Source organism: Pseudopodoces humilis, chromosome 9 (genome assembly GCF_049639895.1).
Source record: "Pseudopodoces humilis isolate 2021_Gansu_Grassland_sample_001 chromosome 9, ASM4963989v1, whole genome shotgun sequence".
Classification (NCBI taxonomy): Eukaryota; Metazoa; Chordata; class Aves; order Passeriformes; family Paridae; genus Pseudopodoces; species Pseudopodoces humilis.
The window spans coordinates 34,063,132-34,083,343 of NC_142208.1; the positions used below are offsets into that span (position 1 = coordinate 34,063,132).

At 46.5% G+C, this 20,212-nt stretch overlaps 1 protein-coding gene across 1 annotated transcript; it reads left to right on the top strand.

Annotated features, from left to right (window-relative positions):
- Positions 1–3,040: 3,040 nt before the first annotated feature.
- On the top strand, positions 3,041–19,768 carry NPS (neuropeptide S). The gene is made up of 4 exons (XM_014257696.2): positions 3,041–3,122; positions 17,510–17,683; positions 17,783–17,864; positions 19,559–19,768. Exons 2-4 carry the CDS (start codon positions 17,676–17,678, stop codon positions 19,766–19,768), a joined length of 300 nt encoding a protein of 99 aa, XP_014113171.1. The 5' UTR covers positions 3,041–3,122; positions 17,510–17,675.
- Positions 19,769–20,212: the final 444 nt, after the last annotated feature.

Sequence of the window (20,212 nt, forward strand, 5' to 3'; positions counted from 1 at the left end):
AAAAGCCACAAGTTGTCATTTTCCCCCATTTCATTCCTTCATTTCTGGCTGGGTTTGCCCTGTGTCTGACCCATCCTGTCACAGCCTCCCCTCCCCAAATCAGCCTTTTCTGCTGCTTTTCCCTGCCAGGGGAGGATTTGATCCTGGAAATGTTGGGATTTTAAGTGGAAAGCAAGGAGGGAAGTGCCCAGCAAACGTCGTGGCCCAGCAACAGAACTGTCCTAGATTCTCACATCTTGTTTGGAAATTTGATGACAGCCTCGTTGCCCAGGGGTACAACACAATCACTTCTCAGTTCACTGATACGCTGCTCTCAGCATCTGTACTAAATGTGTTTTTATCCCCTCTGCTTGTGAGAACACTTCTGAATTCTTCAGATGCACAGGGAGGGAAAAAAAACAAACCAAACCCAGCTCAAGAGTAGAATGGCTGGAATTTTTAATTCCCAATGTAAATATGCTTTTAAAATTAATCTTTCCACCCCCTCACCACCCAAATTCTTCAGTGGTGATGCTGGGTTAGCCCTGGAAAATACCCTCAGAGCTGCTTCTGTTGTTATATTTGCCAAGAAAACTTTGGAATATCTGAAGCAGCATTTGTAGAAATTACTGGGATATTCTGGAGGGAAATCTGAGTTTGACATTTGTCTGTCCCCTGTGGGCTGCAGGAATCAGGGACCTGTTGGGCAGCACCTGGCTCAGCTCAGGGACAAACCTGCCCTCACAACTGAACATGTTTTTTTCATTTTCAGAACTTCAAATGTTTTTTTCTGGCAGTTCTGCCCTTGTCCCATTTGAAGCTTCACCCCCAAAGTGAGTTTCTCATTCAGGAGGGACAAGATTTCTTTCTGTAAATCAAATTAAACAGCTGGACCCACGATGTTGGTGGCAGTGCTTCAAACCCATGGAAATCCAAGTTTTTCATATTGGTTTTGCTCTCCCATGCAGAATCTCTGATCTTTAAGGTTGGAAAAGCCCTCAAAGATTGAGTCCAACCCTTAACACCTTAAATCAAATCCTGAAGTACGTATGAACTATTCTAATTTTACTTTTACTGTTGTTTTCACTGTTTTCACTGCCATGGCCCTGGGGGCTGCTGGTCCTATCAGGATCTGCTTTGGTACTGAAAAAAAAAAACCCAATTTTATAAGTTTTTTTTCTGAAAAGCAGTGGCTGGAAGAGCTCTGGCAGAGGTAGGGGAAGGGCATTTTAATGATTACATTTCATTACCTCACGGATGTCACCTAAAATCCTCACTCTTCACACCCTGAGAATGATGGGAGGCATTAAAGGAGCTCCAGTGGGCCCAGAGTGGCCCAGGGTTGTAGCAAATGCATCCAAAAAAATCAGAGAATTAAGGTTGGGAAAGGCTTCTGAGATTTCTGAGTCCAAACATCCCCCAGCACTGCCCTGTGTCCCCAAGTGCCACCTCCACAGGGCTTTAGAACGGGGCTGGTGCAAAGGGCTGCAGCTCCTTGCAGAGGGAAAACAGAATGAAAAAAAAAAATTAAAAAAAATAAAAATTGGAATTTTAAACATCCAAGGCCAGGTTGGATGGGGCTTGGAGCAACCTGGGACAGTGGAAGGTGTCCCTGCCATGGTAGGGGGGGAATGAGATGAACTTTAAAATCCCTTGTGGGAGCCTTTGATTCTGTGGTTTTCCATCCCAGACCCATTCTTAGCGGGTCTCTACCTTAGAAAAAAATAGGGAGCTTTGGAAAAGAATTTTCCAGTCAGGAAAAATATTAGTGGAGAGTTGTAAAGCTCCACCAGCAAAAGCTGAGCTGTCCTGGAGGGGCTGTCATCGTTCCAGGGAGCCAGGAGAGATGGGGGGAGGCATCCCATGAATGTCAGGAGAGGAAGTCAAAGCAAAAAATCTGTTTATAACAACAACCCATGGTGTAATTTTGACTCACTGGGCTTTTTCTTGTTCTCTGGTCAAAGAAGAGTTATGTTTTCAGTGAGATTTAGTTGCTGTCCTGCTTTCCCTGGCAGCATGCCCTGGAATTTCCCTCAGTGCTGGTGAGAAATGTCCCTCAGGGAGGGGATCCTGTCCCAGCCCTGAGCTGTGACATCTGGGGTGAAATCTGTCAGCAAAAGGAGCCTTGGCTGGGGTTAAAAACATCCCAAACTTCACAATAATCAGTGGTGAGCAGTGCTGGGCTCCTGACACTCCTGGTGCTGCAGGAATGTCTGTGATCTCCAAAACCCAGGATACAGCCAGGGACACCATTCCTCCTTGATCCCACACAAAGCTTGGCCCAGACAACGATTTCATCCATCATTTCTGCCCTCAGTGCTCTGCACAGCTCTGGGAGGGTGGCAGCGCTGCCCTGCAGCCTCTGCCTGGTTGTTCCTCCTCTCCTCCTGTTTTTTTGGGTGGAATAAAGACCCTTCAGCACTTCCTGACATATTCCTGTTCCTCCAGCAGGGAGCTGGCAGCAGATCCCAGCTCCCAGGAAGCTTTCTGGGAGGTTCATTTCACATGAGCATTTGTACAGTTGTTGACTATTTTCACAATTATTTTTGTCCATCTGACTCCCTGCAAACATTTTGGGAGCAGATATTTGGCAGAGCAATTAAAATTTGTGAGAACTTTATTCCTGTCCATCAAGTCACGTGTTGGGGTGTTTATTTCATCCAGTCCTTCCTTTTCCAGCACTTCCTGGGATAATGTTTCTTTAGTCTGAAATTCATCTTGATGGGTATTGTTCTGCAGGGTTTTTTTGTGCAGAATTAGTTTTGTTTGTTGGAATTAGTGCATTTACTGTGGTGCTCAGGCTGTTGATAATGACAAAGTGCCTGAAGAAATGGAAATGGAAATCCCAGAACTGTATTTTAAAGGATGTCACTGCCACATGCTTTACCTGAGCTGGGGCCAAAGGTCTCATCTGGGGACATTTTTCTATGTCAGTGCTTTTTCTAACTGACTTTCTCCTTGTAATGATTTCTCTTCAATTATTTGACAGGCAGTGTGAGTCCTGTTGCTGAAATCCTGGAATTTTCCATCATAATTGAACCTGCATCCAACCAAACATCACCTGAAGAGTCCTGAGCTGCCAGCCTGTCACAGCTGCTCTCTGTTCCACCAGAAAAGGAGCCTGCAAACCTCTTCTTTCCAAGGTAATTCCTTTCATTCACACTTTTCTAGCTGCAGCCTCAGGCTCAAAACATATCCATCCCCATTTCTGTGGGCATTAGGGATGGATGGGAATGGTCAGGACAGACAAATGGAGCCCTCTGTTCAGCCTGGTGTTGGAATTAGTTGGAATTGCTTGTCTGAGGATGAAATTATTAAAACTGAGGAGCTGAAGTCTTTGTGGGAGTGTTTTTCCACTTCTCTGCTCCTCCAGGACAGGGCTGGATAAAACACAGTTGTAGTGGCTCAGAGAAGTTCCCTGTAATGAGATGCAAATGTCACAAAACAAATCAAAACATTGCCATGATCCTAATTACAAAAAGAAGTGTGGGCCCTGCTAAGAGATGTGAACCACTGCAAAATAAATCCTGGAGTGCAGGAGAAATCACACAGGCTTAGAGGCAAATAACAAAGGGCTCCATAAGACAGAGACCCTGTTTGAAAGGATAATCTCAAATAACTGAGGCACCTCATTTACAGCTGGATATTGTCCCAGGCTTTTCCAAAGGTTCCTGGAGCTCTCAGTGATTCCACGAAGGAAGATCTGCTCCGTGACCTGTAACATCCTTAGCCCATATGTTTGCACACATTTGGGCTCTCTGGGTGCCAAATTTAAATCCTTTTTTTGGGGCAAGGCACGGGACTAGGATGTGCACAAAAATACCAGACATGGGACTGGGAGGTGCACAAAAAATATCAATTTGTGTTTTCCAGTTCACACAGAATAAAAGAATCCCAGAAAGACCTAAAGCCTGAAGTGCTGATGGAGATTTCCAGGGGCAAAGACAGGCAAAAGAACACACAGAGTTTTCTAGCAGCATCCCCCAAGGCAGCAGAATCACCCTTTTATTTCCAAGGATGTTTCAGTCCAGGCATTTTTGGGCTTTCTGTGCTGCAGAACAGGAGAGGGGAGCAGTTGATGTGATGTAAAGGAAATCCATGAGGATTTTTAGGGCTTTTCTCCAGAATTCCTTCTGGAAAGTCCTGGTGTCTTTGACCTGCTAAGCCTGGCTTCCTGGGGATGGACACAGGCTGCTTCTCCACCCTTTCATGATGTTCCAGTGCATTCCTCTCCTTCAAAAACATGTAGAGACATTTATTTGCAGGAAAAAAAAATGTAGCTATAAAAAACCAATAAGAACAAAACACATTTGGCTTGTCCAACAACATGTGAAAGTCTTTTATGTGGGTACTTGACATTCTGTTTACTTGTTCAGTTTCATCACAGAACATTTCCTGGTGAAACTACAGAATTGCTGTCCACATCTATTTGATTTTAATTTTTTTTTTTTTTTTTTCCTTGACATGGGACCTGTGCCTCCTGGGGAAACAGTAATTTTCTCCTCTGCACTGAAAAACTCCTCTCCTGGAGCTTTGCTGAGATCCTCCCTGCTGCTGGTGTGCAGCTCTCGCAGAGTGTTCAAGCTTTTTCTTCCAGGAGGGTCAAAAAGAAGGGAAAAGTGAATTTGGGGACTCTGCAGTGACTGTTTCAGGTGCAGTGATTTCTGCTGTGGGACAGATTTAGGGCAGTTGTTTTAGCAGTGCTGGATGGTTTGCTTGGAGTGCCTAAACATGGAAAAAATGGATATAATTCGGTTTGGTGGCATCCCTAGCATTGCTGCAAGTGATAATATCTTGGAGCTGTGGTTGGGCTTAAAATGAGCCCTTTTCCCCTTTTCCCCTTTTCCCCTTTTCCCCTTTTCCCCTTTTCCCCTTTTCCCCTTTTCCCTTTTTCCCCTTTTCCCCTTTTCCCCTTTTCCCCTTTTCCCCTTTTCCCCTTTTCCCCTTTTCCCCTTTTCCCCTTTTCCCCTTTTCCCCTTTTCCCCTTTTCCCCTTTTCCCCTTTTCCCCTTTTCCCCTTTTCCCCTTTTCCCCTTTTCCCCTTTTCCCCTTTTCCCCTTTTCCCCTTTCCTTTCCTTTCCTTTCCTTTCCTTTCCTTTCCTTTCCTTTCCTTTCCTTTCCTTTCCTTTCCTTTCCTTTCCTTTCCTTTCCTTTCCTTTCCTTTCCTTTCCTTTCCTTTCCTTTCCTTTCCTTTCCTTTCCTTTCCTTTCCTTTCCTTTCCTTTCCTTTCCTTTCCTTTCCTTTCCTTTCCTTTCCTTTCCTTTCCTTTCCTTTCCTTTCCTTTCCTTTCCCTCCCCTTTCCCTCCCCTTTTCCTTTCCCTCCCCTTTTCCTTTTCCCTTTTTTCCCTTTCCCCTTTCTTTTTTTCCTTCCCTTTTCCACTTTTCCCTTTTCCTTCCCAATCCAAAGGGGCTGGTTGGTAACAGGACACCTCAGCCCCTGTGTTCTCCTAAACTGAAATCCATGGCACATTCACCTGTCATGGGATTCATTTTGCTCCATTCATTATTAACATTTTCCCCAGAAACTGACTTGCTGAAAATCTCAAATCACAGCCAACCACAGCTGAAATATTAAAAAATAATAATAATAACAATAAAGAAAAAGCCCAAGCAGTTACACTTGAAATATAGGTTAGGAATCAATAGGCTGCAGTTTCCTGGAATTTTAATTTTGTCTGAGCAGTTGTGAAGGAGCTGAGTGTGTTTTTAGCAGTGCTTGGTGTCAGCTGGATGCAACAACCCTTGATGGTGACCCAACAAAACCCCCAAGGCCTTGCCCTGATCATTTAAAGCTCCAGATGACTTTTGGGTGCTCAAAAATTTATGCACGTATATGTTTGCAATAAAAACAAACAAACAAAAAAAAACCCATTAGGAATGGAAGGCTCAATTATATTTTGCTGTTCTATTTAACAAGGAAGTTGCTGTATAAATTAGTAAGGATGTGTATAAATACAGTTTAATAAATGTGAGAAGAAAGCTGCTTCCATCCCCCAGAATGGGGAGTTTATGGCCCTGTGCAGTGTAATTATGTTTAGATGGAAATGAGCACCATAAACTGAGCAGGGGGGGTGGAATTCTGAATTCTGGGGGTGAACAGGACCCCACTGAGACACTGAACTGCAGAATTCATGTGAGAAAACAGGGGAAGGGTTTTGGTTTGTCAGGATTTTTGAAATGAAGGATTGGGAAAAAAACCCAATGCAGGATTCTCCTGGAGTGGTGCAGCTGGAATTTGCTGTTTAATCCCAGAATCCCAGACTGGTTTGGGTTGTTGGGACCTTAAAGCTGATCCAGATCCACCTTCCACCATCCCAATGTCCAGCCTGGCCTTGGGCACTGCCAGGGATCCAGGGGCAGCCCCAGCTGCTCTGGGCACCTGGGACAGGGCCTGCCCACCCTGCCAGGAACAATTCCTGCCCCAAATCCCATCCATCCCTGTCCTCTGGCACTGGGAGCCATTCCCTGGGTCCTGTCCCTCCATCCCTTGTCCCCAGTCCCTCTCCAGCTCTCCTGGAGCCCCTTCAGGCCCTGGCAGGGGCTCTGAGCTCTCCCTGGATCCTTCTCCTCTCCAGGTGAGCCCCCCCAGCTCTCCCAGCCTTTTGTTGAGACACTTTTATCTTCCATTAAACCCTTTTTTCTTCCACTTTTCCATTCACCTGACCTGCATGATCCCAATGATTCCTCGGCCATCCCTGTTTGTCCCTCTTTAACCCTTGCAGGGGAGGGAAGCAGTGGAGCACCTCCCGCAGCTCTCCCCGAGGGAAGGGCAGAGCATTCCCTGCTGACCCCAGGGATTGCAGACAGACCCCACAAAGGATTTGTGACTCGGGATTTCGATCCTGCAGGGATTTCAGCCTCTCTTGTTCGGCTCCAGGGCTTTCTGAGCAGAGCAGTGGCTGCAGTCGGTGCCCCGGGAGCCTCCAGCACGAGCTGTGGTTTTTTAGCATCTCTTGCAAAGCCTGAATTTTCTCTCTGTTTCCCTGTGCTGCTTGCCTGCCCGTGACCTAAATTATGAGGAGAAGATATTAAAGCCTGGATTTTAACTTAAGAGCTGACTACACCCACAGGAGAAATTAAAGCCCAGTGTTGTTTTTTGATTGAAGGTAAGCAAGCAGTGAAATGATGCTGCTTTCCTTGTCTAAATGCTGCCAGCAATAGGACACTTGGAGCAATATCCTGCTTTTCTTTATGACTTTTTGTCCTCTAAAACCAGGCTGATACCCCCAACCACATTTCCATGGCAGGGGGTTGGAACAAGGTGCTTTTTAAGGTCCTACTGTAAGTATTGCATCCATTCTTTCTTCAAATAGGCTAAAAAAAATATCCAAATTCGCAAATATTTAATCTAAAGAAATGCTCTGAGTCCTTGAGTAACCCCATCTCCTTTGATTGGAGTTCCTTCATCTCCACTCAGCCAATTCTTCCACCTGCTGCTAATATCCTAATGGGTTTAAGCTTCGTGTCCTCAGCTGAGGAATGAGATGCTCAAACGCTCTGTCTGTGACGTATTTATCTGGTTGTTGTTGGCCCAGGAGTGACTTCACATGGGATTCATCCCTGTGAGAGGTGCAGGGTGTGATTCCTGCAGGTTCCTCTCCCAGACAAGGTGCTGGTGGTGTATCCAAGGCAGGGGTGTGGAATTTGATCCCAAGGAATGGTTTCCCTGGAGCATCTTCACCCCCAGCAGGAGCAGGGCCTGCCTGGCCAGCCTTGGATGGGTTTGGGAAGCTTCCTCACCCAGCTAAGATCCTTCCTGGGCTGAGATTGTCCTGAGTAAAGAGGATTTGACTGCTCAGGACACATCTGGGCAGGACTGAGGGTGCTGTGAAGGCAGAGAATCCCAGCCCAGGGGCAGCTGGGCCAGGGCTACCCCTCCCTACAGAGAAATAACAGTGAGGAAAGAGAGAAAGCCCCACATGGCTGAAAGGAAGGGAAGAAGAAAAGTCTCTGGGATGATTTTGTGGCCTTCCAGTACCCAGAAGGGCAACAAGAGAGCTGGAGAGGGACTTTTTTAATAGGGAAGTGATGGGAAAATGGGGGATGGCTTGGAACTGGAAACCAGTAGGGTTAGATGGGATATTGAGAGGAAATCCCAATGGCAGAGAGAAGCTGTGGCTTCCCCATCCCTGGAAGGGTCCAGAGCCAGGTTGGAGCAACCTGGGATGGTGGAAAGTGTCCCTGCCCATAGCTGGGGGTGGAGTGGATGAGGTTCAAGCTCTGTTCCAACCCAAACCAGTCCGGGATTGATGAAAACATCGCTTTATGCAGCAAAAAAAAGCACAGTAAATACATTTTGTTTTGGTTCTCTGCTCATTCTTGCAGAAAATGGGACTGGGCACAGAAGGACAGCAGGGAACAGAACTCTACATGAACACAGTTGCTCTTCTTCCAAGTCCCTCCCCAGCCTCTCTTTATGCTCCTCTACCCCAAATGTGCCAGTGAGGTTTGGGAAGAGGTTCTAGGTTGGGAAACAGCTCTGGAAAACACAGAGTTATCCAGGTCTGTGTTTCCCATCGCTGCCGTTTGGATCAGAAATTGCCAATTTACATCCTGTGAGCTACAGGGGCTGCAAAGGGGCCGCGTGTGGCTGCAGAGCAGTTTGGCACTGAACACACAGACTTTGAGAGTGACCAGGAAAGCACAGCAGGGCAGGGCTGTGGATCAGCCCAGGGATTTGGAGAACTTTGTGCTGAGGCTCCTGGCCCTGCCGTGGATGTGGCAGAGCCCTGCCCGAGGCCGCTGGCTGCAACACTTGAGGGAGCACATGCTGGGGACTCTGCCCTCACATCAGGAGCCTGGCATGAGCTGGAGCAGGGTATTTTTAGCTGCTGTCCTGCTGGCTTGGGCGCTGCTGATGTTATGGAGCTTGGCAAGGCAGAGAACCGTGGGGTTATGTGAGTTTTGAGGCAGCTCTGCTCCGTGACGGGGCCGCTCCTGCTGCGGTGGGGAGGCTGGGAGATGTGGGAGCTGCGCTTCCTCAGCTGCTCATTCATCATTTGTGCTGGGACTTGGAGCTTCTCCCACCTCCTGAGGCGATGCCGAAGGGCAGGAGCCCTGTCAGGGATCCCTGAGCCCGGGGATGCTGAGGAAGCAGCAGGAGAAGCATCCCCTTATCCCTGGACACGTCCCTGGTGTGTCCCAACCCAGCCTGGATGGCAGCGATCATCCAGGTGAGCTGTGCTGCCGTGGAGTGGCAATTCCAGAGTGCTCCCAGTGCCTCCTGCCTTTCCTCAGGGCCTCTGAAGGAGCTGCCCTGCGTGTCCTCACCCTGCCAGCTCAGCCTTTATTGAGCAGGGCAGTCCTGAACTCCTCGCTGTCATTTTTCCAGCGCACTCCGGAGCTGGAATTGGGTTTAAAGGCTGAACCTTCCCTGCTCCAGTGAAAGTCCGGGCTGCCAGCGGGCAGGAGCTGGGAGGGAAGAAAGAACCGCTGGGTTTTTGAGCACTGCACATTTCTCCCGGCAGTCAGAGCAGTGTCAAGTGCATCGAGAGCTGCTCCTTTTCATGTTCTGTGCTTCGCCTGCTTTTCCTGAGGGACTGGAGCAGGGAAAGGCTGTGGTGAGGAGCTGGAGAATATCCCCTGCCCTGCCACAGGGAACCATCCTGACCCTCAGCACCCCTGGCCTCTTCTGTTCCCCGGAGAACGGGGCTGAATGAGCTTTTCTAATATTGGATTTTGTGTTTATTCACATTAAGCTGTGCTCTTGATTAAGAAGGAGCAGTTGATTACCTCCAAATGTGGCAGCTGTGGGGAGGGGTAAAAACCTGAAGACCCTGATGCTAAAAGGGGAACTCAGAGGGTGGAGAGGGAAGAGATGAGCTTTGCAGATCAGGTACTGATGCAAATGATAGAAGAATAAGGGATCCAGCTACCACAAAATCATAAAATTATCGAATCATGGGATGGTTTGGGTTGGAAGGGACCTCAAACACCTTCCCCTGTCCTGTCCCATTGCTCCCAGCACCAATGTCCAGCCTGGCCTTGGGCACTGCCAGGGATCCAGGGGCAGCCCCAGCTGCTCTGGGCACCTGTGCCAGGGCCTGGCCACCCTCACAGAGAAGAATTCCTGCCCAAAATCCAAGCTAAACCTGCTTTCCCCCTTTCCCTGTCACTCCCTGACCTCGTTAAAAGTCCCTTTGCAGCTCTGACTTCCAGAGGAGTTATATCAAGCATTAAAACATAATTGGGCACAAAGAAATCCTTGCACAGAGCAAGAAAAATTCCAGTCAGCTGCAACAGGCTTTCAGTGAGGAAACAGAAACTTCTCCTGACTTTTGGTGAGGAATATTTTTGGATTAAGCTTTTTATAAGAGGGAGAGAACACAAGGGGAAATCAGGATCATGTTCAGACAAAAGGCACCGAATTGTTTGAGAGCCACATTCCTTTCCTCCTGCTTGAGGACCTTTACAAGCAACCAAAGTCGCCAAGAATTGATCCAGACCTGGCATTTCCAGAGCCTGCAGAGCGAGGCAGACTCACAGTTTGATTTTATTTTCCTAGCAGCAAATTTTAAAACACAACGTGCAGCTCGCTCTGGGGCTCAGCTCCTATTTATCTCCTTTTTAGCGGGTCATTATGGAGAGGATCCTTCTTTTCAAAAGGCTTTTGCAGGAGAGGAGTCTCCTTTGGAGAGGCTGCAGCATCCTTGTTTATTTAAGTGGCACAGCCAAGTAGAGAAAAAACGGCAGCGAGCTGAAAGAGCAAGGAGAACAGATGGAAAACACTCTGCATTTTGGAGGAAGAAAGGTGTGTCCTCTCACCTCCTCCGCAGGATGAGTGGTGTTCCAGATGTAGACACTGATCTCCTAAAGGTACTTTAGGTCTGGTGTCACAGATTCAAGCTGGCATCTTCCCCTTCTCCAGAAATACCAGGAGCTGATCTGAGGAGCAGCAGAGGCGTCTCCCAAAGGCTGCCTGGAGTCACCCTGAGTGCTGAGCTGGAGATTCGCCTTTTCCACTCCGGATTGCACAAAAACCTGCCCAGGAGTGAGCAATTCCCGCTTTGTGTCCAGCCTGTGAGTTCTGGGTATCCTGAGCAGGGTTCAGCATCCCCTGTGCCCCTGGCTGACCTTGTGGATCCACAGCTTTGTGTCCCAAAACCTCCCAGTGGAATTCCTTGCCCTACCTGTGCTGCCCGAGCTGAGTTTTCCCTGCTCTGCTCCCCTTTTCCCATTCCTTCTGGCACGGCGATGTCGATGTGACATCCCAAGCACTTGGGGAGCACAAACAAATGGGTTTGTGCTGGCATTCTCTGGGGGAAAACTTGCTTGAGCCAGATTATCCCAAGAGAAAATATTGGATACGTTTTCCTTGTCTTTCCTTAGACTGATCCATGGGAGAACCCAGAGGTGCAGTGCAATAAACTCCATAAAAAAATTGTGCCCTTCAAAGCCACTCAGCTCCTTCTCCCTATTCCTTGCTATTTATAATATTTATGTTAGCTTTCCTTGACTCCTTTAAAGTTTGATCCCTTTAAAGTTTGATCTCTTCCTCTAAAGTCACGTCAGACTTTCCTACATCCTTTTCTCCTCTCTCCTCTCAAAACCCTTCGCCTTTTCTTGTCTATCCAGGCTCTTTTCTCTTTCTGGCTTCTCCTTTAACAACTATTCAGCCTCTCTCAGATCATGCAGATCTTTGTTGCATCTGAGCAGGAATTTGGTTTGGCTTTGACAGGTGTCTTTTTAGCTCAGCACTGACATCTTTTCTTCGGCAGCCGCTTCCTGCAGGATCTATTTGAGAGATTTCTGAGCGCATAAATTACGTTGGCACGCGCAAACCAGCGTAGCAGAAATGTTAATTTTCCACTTTTCCGCTGCTGAGCCTCCCCTTAACGGTTTGAGCAACTTTTGTCTGTTCTGCTCTTGCTTTTCTTTTCCCTCCAGATGAATCCTCAGAGGGATTCTTTCAACTCTTGGTGGTGGTGCAGGGAGGGCTTGTTTTTCATGCTGTGCTTCCTGCAGGTTGTTTTTTTTTTCTGAAGGCGTGCTGAGGAACCTGACAGAAAAAAAACAACAAATCAACAGCAACAAAAAAAAGGATCCATATCCATAAATTAGAAACTAGATTTTCAAGAAACTAGAATTTCTAGAAACTGGAAATTAGGAACATTTCCTGATGTGTTCCAGCATGCTTTAGCTGAAAGCATGAAGCCAAAAGCTCCATTCCTGCCATTTCACGTGGGTTCCAGCAGGGTTGGGTGATGTCAGTGGGGTTGGGTGACATCAGCGGGGTCAGGTGACATCAGCAGGGGCTGTGTGACATCAGCAGGGTCAGGTGACATCAGCAGGGGCTGTGTGACGTCAGCAGGGGCTGTGTGATGTCATCAGGGGCTGTGTGACATCAGCAGGGGCTGTGTGACATCAGCAGGGGCTGTGTGATGTCAGCAGGGGCTGTGTGATGTCATCAGGGGCTGTGTGACATCAGCAGGGTCAGGTGACATCAGCAGGGGCTGTGTGACGTCAGCAGGGGCTGTGTGATGTCAGCAGGGGCTGTGTGACATCATCAGGGGCTGTGTGACATCAGCAGGGGCTGTGTGATGTCAGCAGGGGCTGTGTGATGTCATCAGGGGCTGTGTGACATCAGCAGGGGCTGTGTGACGTCAGCAGGGGCTGTGTGATGTCATCAGGGGCTGTGTGACATCAGCAGGGGCTGTGTGACGTCAGCAGGGTCAGGTGATGTCAGCAGGGGCTGTGTGATGTCATCAGGGGCTGTGTGACATCAGCAGGGGCTGTGTGATGTCAGCAGGGGCTGTGTGATGTCATCAGGGGCTGTGTGACATCAGCAGGGGCTGTGTGACATCAGCAGGGGCTGTGTGATGTCATCAGGGGCTGTGTGACATCAGCAGGGGCTGTGTGACATCAGCAGGGGCTGTGTGATGTCAGCAGGGGCTGTGTGATGTCATCAGGGGCTGTGTGACATCAGCAGGGGCTGTGTGACCTTTCATGGCCTGGCACAAGGCCCAGGAGGTGCCGTGGGACGTGGGGACATTTTCCGTCAGCGCTCTGGATTCACTTTGGGCCACGTGCTGGGGAGCTCGTGCTGCCTCTGCCCACACCAGCTCTGACTGTAGCCAGGAAAAGGAATTTATATATTTAGAGATGATGATTTTGACTTTAAAATCCTGGGGATGGTGACTGTGACACAGCCCACGATTCCTGTGTGATGTAGGATCAAAAATGGGATTTTGGAGCTAATTTTTCCCCCTGGCATGGGAGGATCCAACTGCAGCTTCGTCCCCTTTGCCGTGACAGTGACATGCACAGCCCCAGGGATGCAGGAGTGCTCCAAAATCGGGTGGCAATGAAGATCCTGAGGTTCTCAGTGTCCACAAATCCTGGGCCTGTTCCTTCCATCTCCTGGCAGCCCTGGCTGCTCCCCTCCTGCCTGCTGAGCATCCATCCAGGAAAACCAGAGCTGTGGAGGGGCAGGACTGGCAGTGCTGCTCCTGCCTCCAGTGCCTTTTGATTTTCCTTCTCTGTGTGTGTCAGAGGAAGCCTTGCTGCCGGCTCAGGCTGCGAGGGCAGTGCTGTCTGAGTAGAATTGAATTAAAAACTGGCTTTTAAAAAGGAGCTGTGCATCTTCCCAGGCAGGGCTGGGTGCCAGGGCTCAGCAGAGGAGCTGTCCCTGCCTGCGAGGAGCTCCAGCAGTGTCTCACTCACAGCGCTTCGCTCCGCGGGCGGCAGCGTTGGCAGCCGGGAAGGAATTCAATAAACAGCTCTGTCCTTCTGGAGAACCTGTGAGGCTGGAACAGCAGCACAGAGCTGGTTATTCACAGCAGCCAGCACAGGCCTCAGGAAATGTGTCCCTGACCTGTGCATCCTCCCCAGAGAGCTCTGTGCAAACCCCTGGGTGGCTCAGGAGGCAGGGAAGTGACACAGGGGACAGACTTGGCCCTAGGCAGGACGGCCACGTGCCTGGGGACAGTGCAGATGGACAGGCACTGCCCAAATGTGTGAGGGCAGCAGAGCTGAGCCTTCCCCAAGCTGCATCACTTGGCCTTCGAGCCCCTCATCCCTGTCAGTCAGGGCCAGTCTCCTCCTGGATCAGAGAATCCTGGAATGGTTTGGGTTGGGATAAACCTTAAAGCCCATCCAGTGCCAGCCCCTGCCATGGGCAGGGACATTCCTGCTGTCCCAGGTGGCTCCAAGCCCTGTCCAGCCTGGCCATGGACACTGCCAGGGATGGAGCAGCCACGTGATACCCAGTTTTAAGGGGATTAGAGATGTCCATGGCAGGGAAATGCCCAGGATCAGCCAGGTGTATCCACAGCAGCTCCACAGCTCCTTTGTGCCTCTGTGGAGGAGATCTCATGGTGCAGGTGAAGGGTTTGGTCGTGTCCCCTCACAGCACTGAGGGCACAGAGGGAATGACCCAAGGAATGAACTTGCTGCTTTCTCTGTTCCTTCTCTCTTTGTGTCTTGCTGAGATTTTCTATTATCACTGAGCCAGGAGCAGGTTTATGTGCTGGGAGCATGATTGATTTCCAGCTCGCACCTTGCAACAGTCTGAAAGCAAACCATGCTGGCTTTTGGCTTCCTTGATATTCTTGATAGCAAGGAAAAAAAAAAATACTGAGCTCAGAACAAATATCCCAGCAGCTTTCCCCAGCAAATCTGTGCTGAGGTTTCACTGGGATCATCCCAGAAGGAAAGGAGATTTTGAACCTTGCCTTTATCAGGAGCTGTGGTTTAAACTTTTGGGGTCATGCCAATGGGCAGGTTGGGGTTTGTTCATGCATGTTTTTGTTTGATCCCTTAGCAAAGTCCCACAATGCAAATTTAGAACACTTTGGATTGACCACTGGTTGGAGGAAGGAAATATTGTGTTCTAAAGCCTGTGGATTTATTAACCTCAGCAGTCTGCAAGGTTTGATGGGCTCAGCTGCGAGTTTTGTGTTGTTCCATATGATTTTTGGGGGAAAACCAAAAGAAAGCAGCACTGAGGTTCAATACTGCATCCCCCCAACAAGGCAAGCAGGAGAGAAGGAGTGATTTTGTTGCTGGTACTGCTGCTGATTTATTCTCAGAAAACACAAATTTTATGGATGCTGGGAGGTTTTATTGTTGTTCTTAATGATTCATTTGACCCTTGCTGGCTGCCAGTGAACCCAGCCTGGGAGCAGAGTCTCTGCAGACAGAGCAGGAGACAGAAATGTCAATTGCCACTTGTTCTGTTCAACCTGATTCCTCCAAACCTGAAGTGGGAATATCTGGAATGGATCTAAATCTCCACCTGTGCTTCATGCATGCAAATCATAGGTGTGTTGTGTTAAACTGCATCCTGAAAAGCTGGGAAAAAATAACCTCCAAGGAGTGAGAAGCAAATGAGAGGGTTGGAATGTTCAGGAAATACCTTCGTGTGTGTCTGAGGCTGGGGTGGCGATGTCTCAGTGATGCCTTGGCACCATCTGTGTCTCCAGGCTCTGGATATTGGGAACATTTCTTCCCAAAAAGGGCTCTCCCAGCCCTGGCAGGGGTGGAGTCCCCATCCCTGGAGGGATTTAAAGCCCTGTAGAGGTTGCACTTGGGGACAGTGGTGGCCTGGGCAGTGCTGGGGAATGGTTGGACTCCAAGGGCTTTTCCAGCTCAAACTCTTCCATGATCCTGTGGTCCTTCGGTCCCAGAGCAGTTTGTGATTTGTTTGTGATTTGTCACCTGGTCAAAATCTCTCTTTTAGAGAGACGTGAGAAAGCTGAGCATAGGAGGGACTGACCAGGCCCAATCACCTAGGCCTCAAATAACTCACAATTTTAAAAAATTAGGTCAATAATGCACCAAAGTTTAGCCAGAGAGTCTCAGGCTGAGCCTGGAAACCCTGAGCTTTAATCACCAGCCTGTTCTGGCCCCTCACCTTCCACAAAAAGTATTGTGTGAAGGTTAATTTTGGATTAAAATGGAGTTGGACTAAAAGCAGACACAATGAGAGCTGAGCTAAGCTGTGCTCAGGCAGAATCCAGCCCAAAGTGATTTTTTTGCAGCAGGAACATGGCCTAATCCTCTTATCCTTGGAGCTGGAGGTCCTGGACGAGTGGGAATGGGAGGTTCCATTCAAAGAGAGGATTTGCTCTCTGAATAAGAGGACTCAGGCAGGAAATGCAAATAGTCACCTGTTCTATTGATGGGTTTATAAAGGGTTTAAAGCTGCAGGCTTTAAATGAGGCAAATCTCATCCTCATTTCAGCCCTCCTGGACCTGGAGGATCCTGAAGAGCTTCACCAGCAACCACAATTCTTTTTAAACCACTTTTTCTTTTTAAAAAATCATTTCAGAGTCGTTGGATTTTGTCAACCACGATCAGCACCACCATGATGAGGGAAAATGGTCAACCACAACCTGAGATCACATTTTTGTTTAAATTTTTGTTTAAAATTTTTTGGTTTTTGTTTAAAACCAAAGTCTCTTCCATGCCGCTGGATTTCTCCTCTCAGCTCTCTGGCTCCTGGAATGAAATGCACTTAATCAGGAGACTGATTAAGTTCATTATGGTTGAAAAAGACCTTCCAGATCATCAAAATGATCTGAAATATTGCAGTGAAATTTGACATTATCTATAACAGCTCAGGTCTCCCCAAGGACTCACACAAAGGTCCCTCCTGGAGCCCTTGACCGTTGATTTTTCAGTGTAAACACCAAAGGAAATGCAACATTTGGGGTTTCTGCCCCACTGTGTGCATGGCTGACACTCTGTGGCTGTCAAAAAAAATGATCCTCGTTGTTTTCTTTGGAATCCTGGAATGGCTGAAGTTGGAAAAGCTCTTGGATCAGCGAGTTCAACCATTAACCCAGTACTTTTGTAGATGTGGTGCCCATTTTCAGAAAAAATAAATGGAATTTAATGTTTTTCAGCATTCCCTGTGCAGTCCAACATTCCCAGACCTTGTGGGATTCAGCACTTTCACATTCCTCCGGATAAATAAACCATAGAACCCCCTAAAATGCTGCACCATTCAATTTGTTGCAGCAACAAATGATGCTTTTAGACATGGAATATTTGCTGTGTTGCTGGATAACAGAGTTTATTAATGAGATTAACAGAGTTTATTAATCCTGTAGAAGTTTGGATTGATTAAACTCAGTGTGGGCTGAGATATGGCTGCGCAGTAGAAATTAATGTCCAAAGAATTTTAATTGTCAGGAAAGAATTTCATTTGGTGTATTAAGAACTAAGCATGTAAAAAAAAAATAATGTTGGGGGAGGAAAATAGAAAAAAAAAAGTATATTATTTTTGTATTGTGGCTGTTTTGAGTATAATGAGACCCTTTGGGGAACTTTCTACCTAAAATGCACTTTTAGTGTTTCTCCCTCGCTGCCAGAGGGGCTTTGCAAGGTCTCCACCTGATATATTGTGAGTGGTAACAAACTCTTGAGATGGATTTTTGAAATCTCCAGACCTCTGACCAGTCTTGAAGTGATGACACAAAGGTAACAATAAAACCACTTGAGAGACATTTAATGGGACACTTTAAATGAAATCCCCGGGGTTGGTAATGGCAGCTGAGCGTGTTCTTGCCATTTTCCCATTTAACAGGAAGAAAAGGCCAAACAAGGAGCAATTAGTCAGAATAAAATCAGCTTTGATGACATTTTCCCTCCTGAACTCTGGTATAAAATGGTCACCTGAGGAAGAACTGAAAGGATGTGTGAGGAATTTGGATGCAGAGCTGCATGTTCATACACAGAGTGCTGGGTGAAAAATGAGCAGGTAAAGCCACCGCGGGGTGCTTGGCGCACGGGTTCCTCTCTCTTCATGTTTTCCTTGATTTTGGTCCGAAATTTCATTAATCTCAGTTTTTCTTTGAAGTCTATGCAGGCTAAACTTGGTTTTCATCCTGTGGATCTCCATGACCTTGGTGGGCTTGGGTTTCCCAGTTGGCCCTTCCATGGTAAGTCCCATTCCCTAATTACCCCCAGATCTGTTTCGTTCATCTTAAATTACTCCTTTATTTAAATTTATTTTCTTTGCTTGATTGCTTCTTTGCTGCTGTGTTTTTATTTTTTATAAAATGAAAGAACTTTTTTGTATTAAAGCTATTGGTTAAATATTATTACCTGATTTTCCTGGAGCATAGCCTAATTTTTCCTGGGGTTATTAATAAAATATGCAAGCTTCTGAAATAATCATGTGAGCAACTCAGTGCATATCTAATGTGGAATAGGGGGAGCTGAAATCCTGGATGGAAGAGAGAAAACCACAAATCTCCTCTCTGTTTAATCTGAATTTCTTGAATATCTCAAAGAGGTGCAATTAGATATATAAGTATATATAGATAGATATGTGTATATCAGATATATATGTATTAATTTCTCTTATTGCTAGTGGGTTTATCAATTAATTAATTTATTTATAATCAACTGATTTATTTAGACACAGCTGGATCTGAGCAGCCACATTTCCTAATGGATGGGTTCTCTTTACAGCAATGATATCACAGTTAAAAAAAGTTTAATAAATGTCAAAATAAAAATCATTTATTCACTAAATCTAGCGAAGTAGCAGCTAAAAATCCAAAAAGGGGATTTCTCTGTGCCTGGTGTTTTGGTTTTTATTGGGTTTTTTCTTGTAAAAAGTGTTTTTTCTTATTAGGGAGAAAATTCAGTCTGGGAAACACCTTGTCAGTGGCAGAAGGTGTTGGTTGCAGAAAAAGTCATTAAACAAACAAAAAAAATAACTTAATAACCAGTATTAAATAAGAGCAATAAAACACTGAATTAAAACAAATCCTAATGAAGTTAATGGCAATTTTACCAGCAATTCCAGTTAATACTATGGCTTTGTAGGGAATTTTTAGAGATGGCAGAATATGGCTTTTAGCTGGAAAATCAGGAGATGATGAAAGACTCACAGATCAACCACAGATGTGCCAGGAAATGTTTTTATTTTATAATTCAGCAGTAATTAAAAGCAGTTTCTATTAAGAGCTGTTGAAATCTGTCAAAGTTTTTTATGTAGTTGGCATTTTTTGTTCTGTAGAGCACAAGTAAAAGGAATGTGTGCAAAACCCTGGATTTTAATCCAAGCCTGGATTTTTATCCAGGCTTTTTAAAATTCCCATTATTATTTTGTCATTATTAAACTTACTCAGAACTACTTCCAGAATTGGTCCTAACTACTGGAAAGCCTCCTCCAAATTTTAGCTTTACAGGTATTTTTGTTTTCTCTTACCTGTAATTTATGCCTCAGAAGTACACAGAGGTTATAAAAAGCTGGTATTTCATTTTTCCCTGAAAAAAATTTCATTTTACAGCAATAAACACCGGTGTTGTTCCAAGGAAACTGTGTCACAGCTGGTCAGCATCACCGAAACCAATTCATATCCTACCCTAAACATAATTGTATCAGTAGTTTAGACCAGAAATTTATAAAAATACTATGAAAAAAATCTGATTTTGAACACGATAAATCCTTAAAAAATAACATCTCATCCTTGTCATTCAAATCATAAATTGCCTTTGTATTTCTGCTTTGCTCTGTATCCTGAACAAGTCCCGGTAAAATACATAAACCTATAATTTTACCTTATCTCAATTTTTATTTTTTTATTCCTTGTTTGTTTGTTTGTTTGCCTTTAATCTCCAGAGCACCAACCCTTTTTATTTGACCTGCCAGCTGTATGGGAAATGGGATTCGTGCCTGGTGCTGCTGAGCAGCTGCCTCTCCAAGGTGGGCAGGGATGAGGAGCTGCCTCTTGGGAAGCCTCTCCTGGAGCCCCCTCTCCACAAAAGGTCCTTCCGCAACGGCGTTGGAGCGGGAATTAAAAAAACTTCCTTCCGAAGGGCAAAATCCTGAGCAAATGCCCCAAAACCCGGCCCAGGTTTTGACATCTGATGTTTCAGTCGTTGCTTCGAGTTCCTTTTGATGCTTTTCTCTGACAAAGTCCCCAGATGTTGATTTCCGAGCGGATGGGAGCGCTCGGGAAGGGCTTTGTTCCCAAAGTTACGGTAGCATAAAGTTTTGTCTCGAAATGAATGTTTTCATTTGCTTAATTTCCCTCCTTTGTCAGGCTGCAGATTTTAATCAAGTCGCTCTTTGATTGATACAAAGATAATCCCGTGCTTTTGAGGAGATGTGTGCGCTCACAGCCTGTGGGGAGGATGGAGTATTCCCAAAATCCTTCCTCTCTGCCAGGCACGAGGCAATCCTGTGCTTTCCCCTCCCAAATCACATTTACCTGGAGACAGCTGGTAATTTTAATACAGATTTAAAGTACATTTCATTTCAGGTTTCCAATGA

Bases quoted from the DNA above. Each gene is read 5' to 3' on its own strand.
- NPS (XM_014257696.2), top strand. The intron at 17,865-19,558 runs GTAAGTCCCATT...TTTAATCTCCAG, and splicing joins TCCCAGTTGGCCCTTCCATG to AGCACCAACCCTTTTTATTT.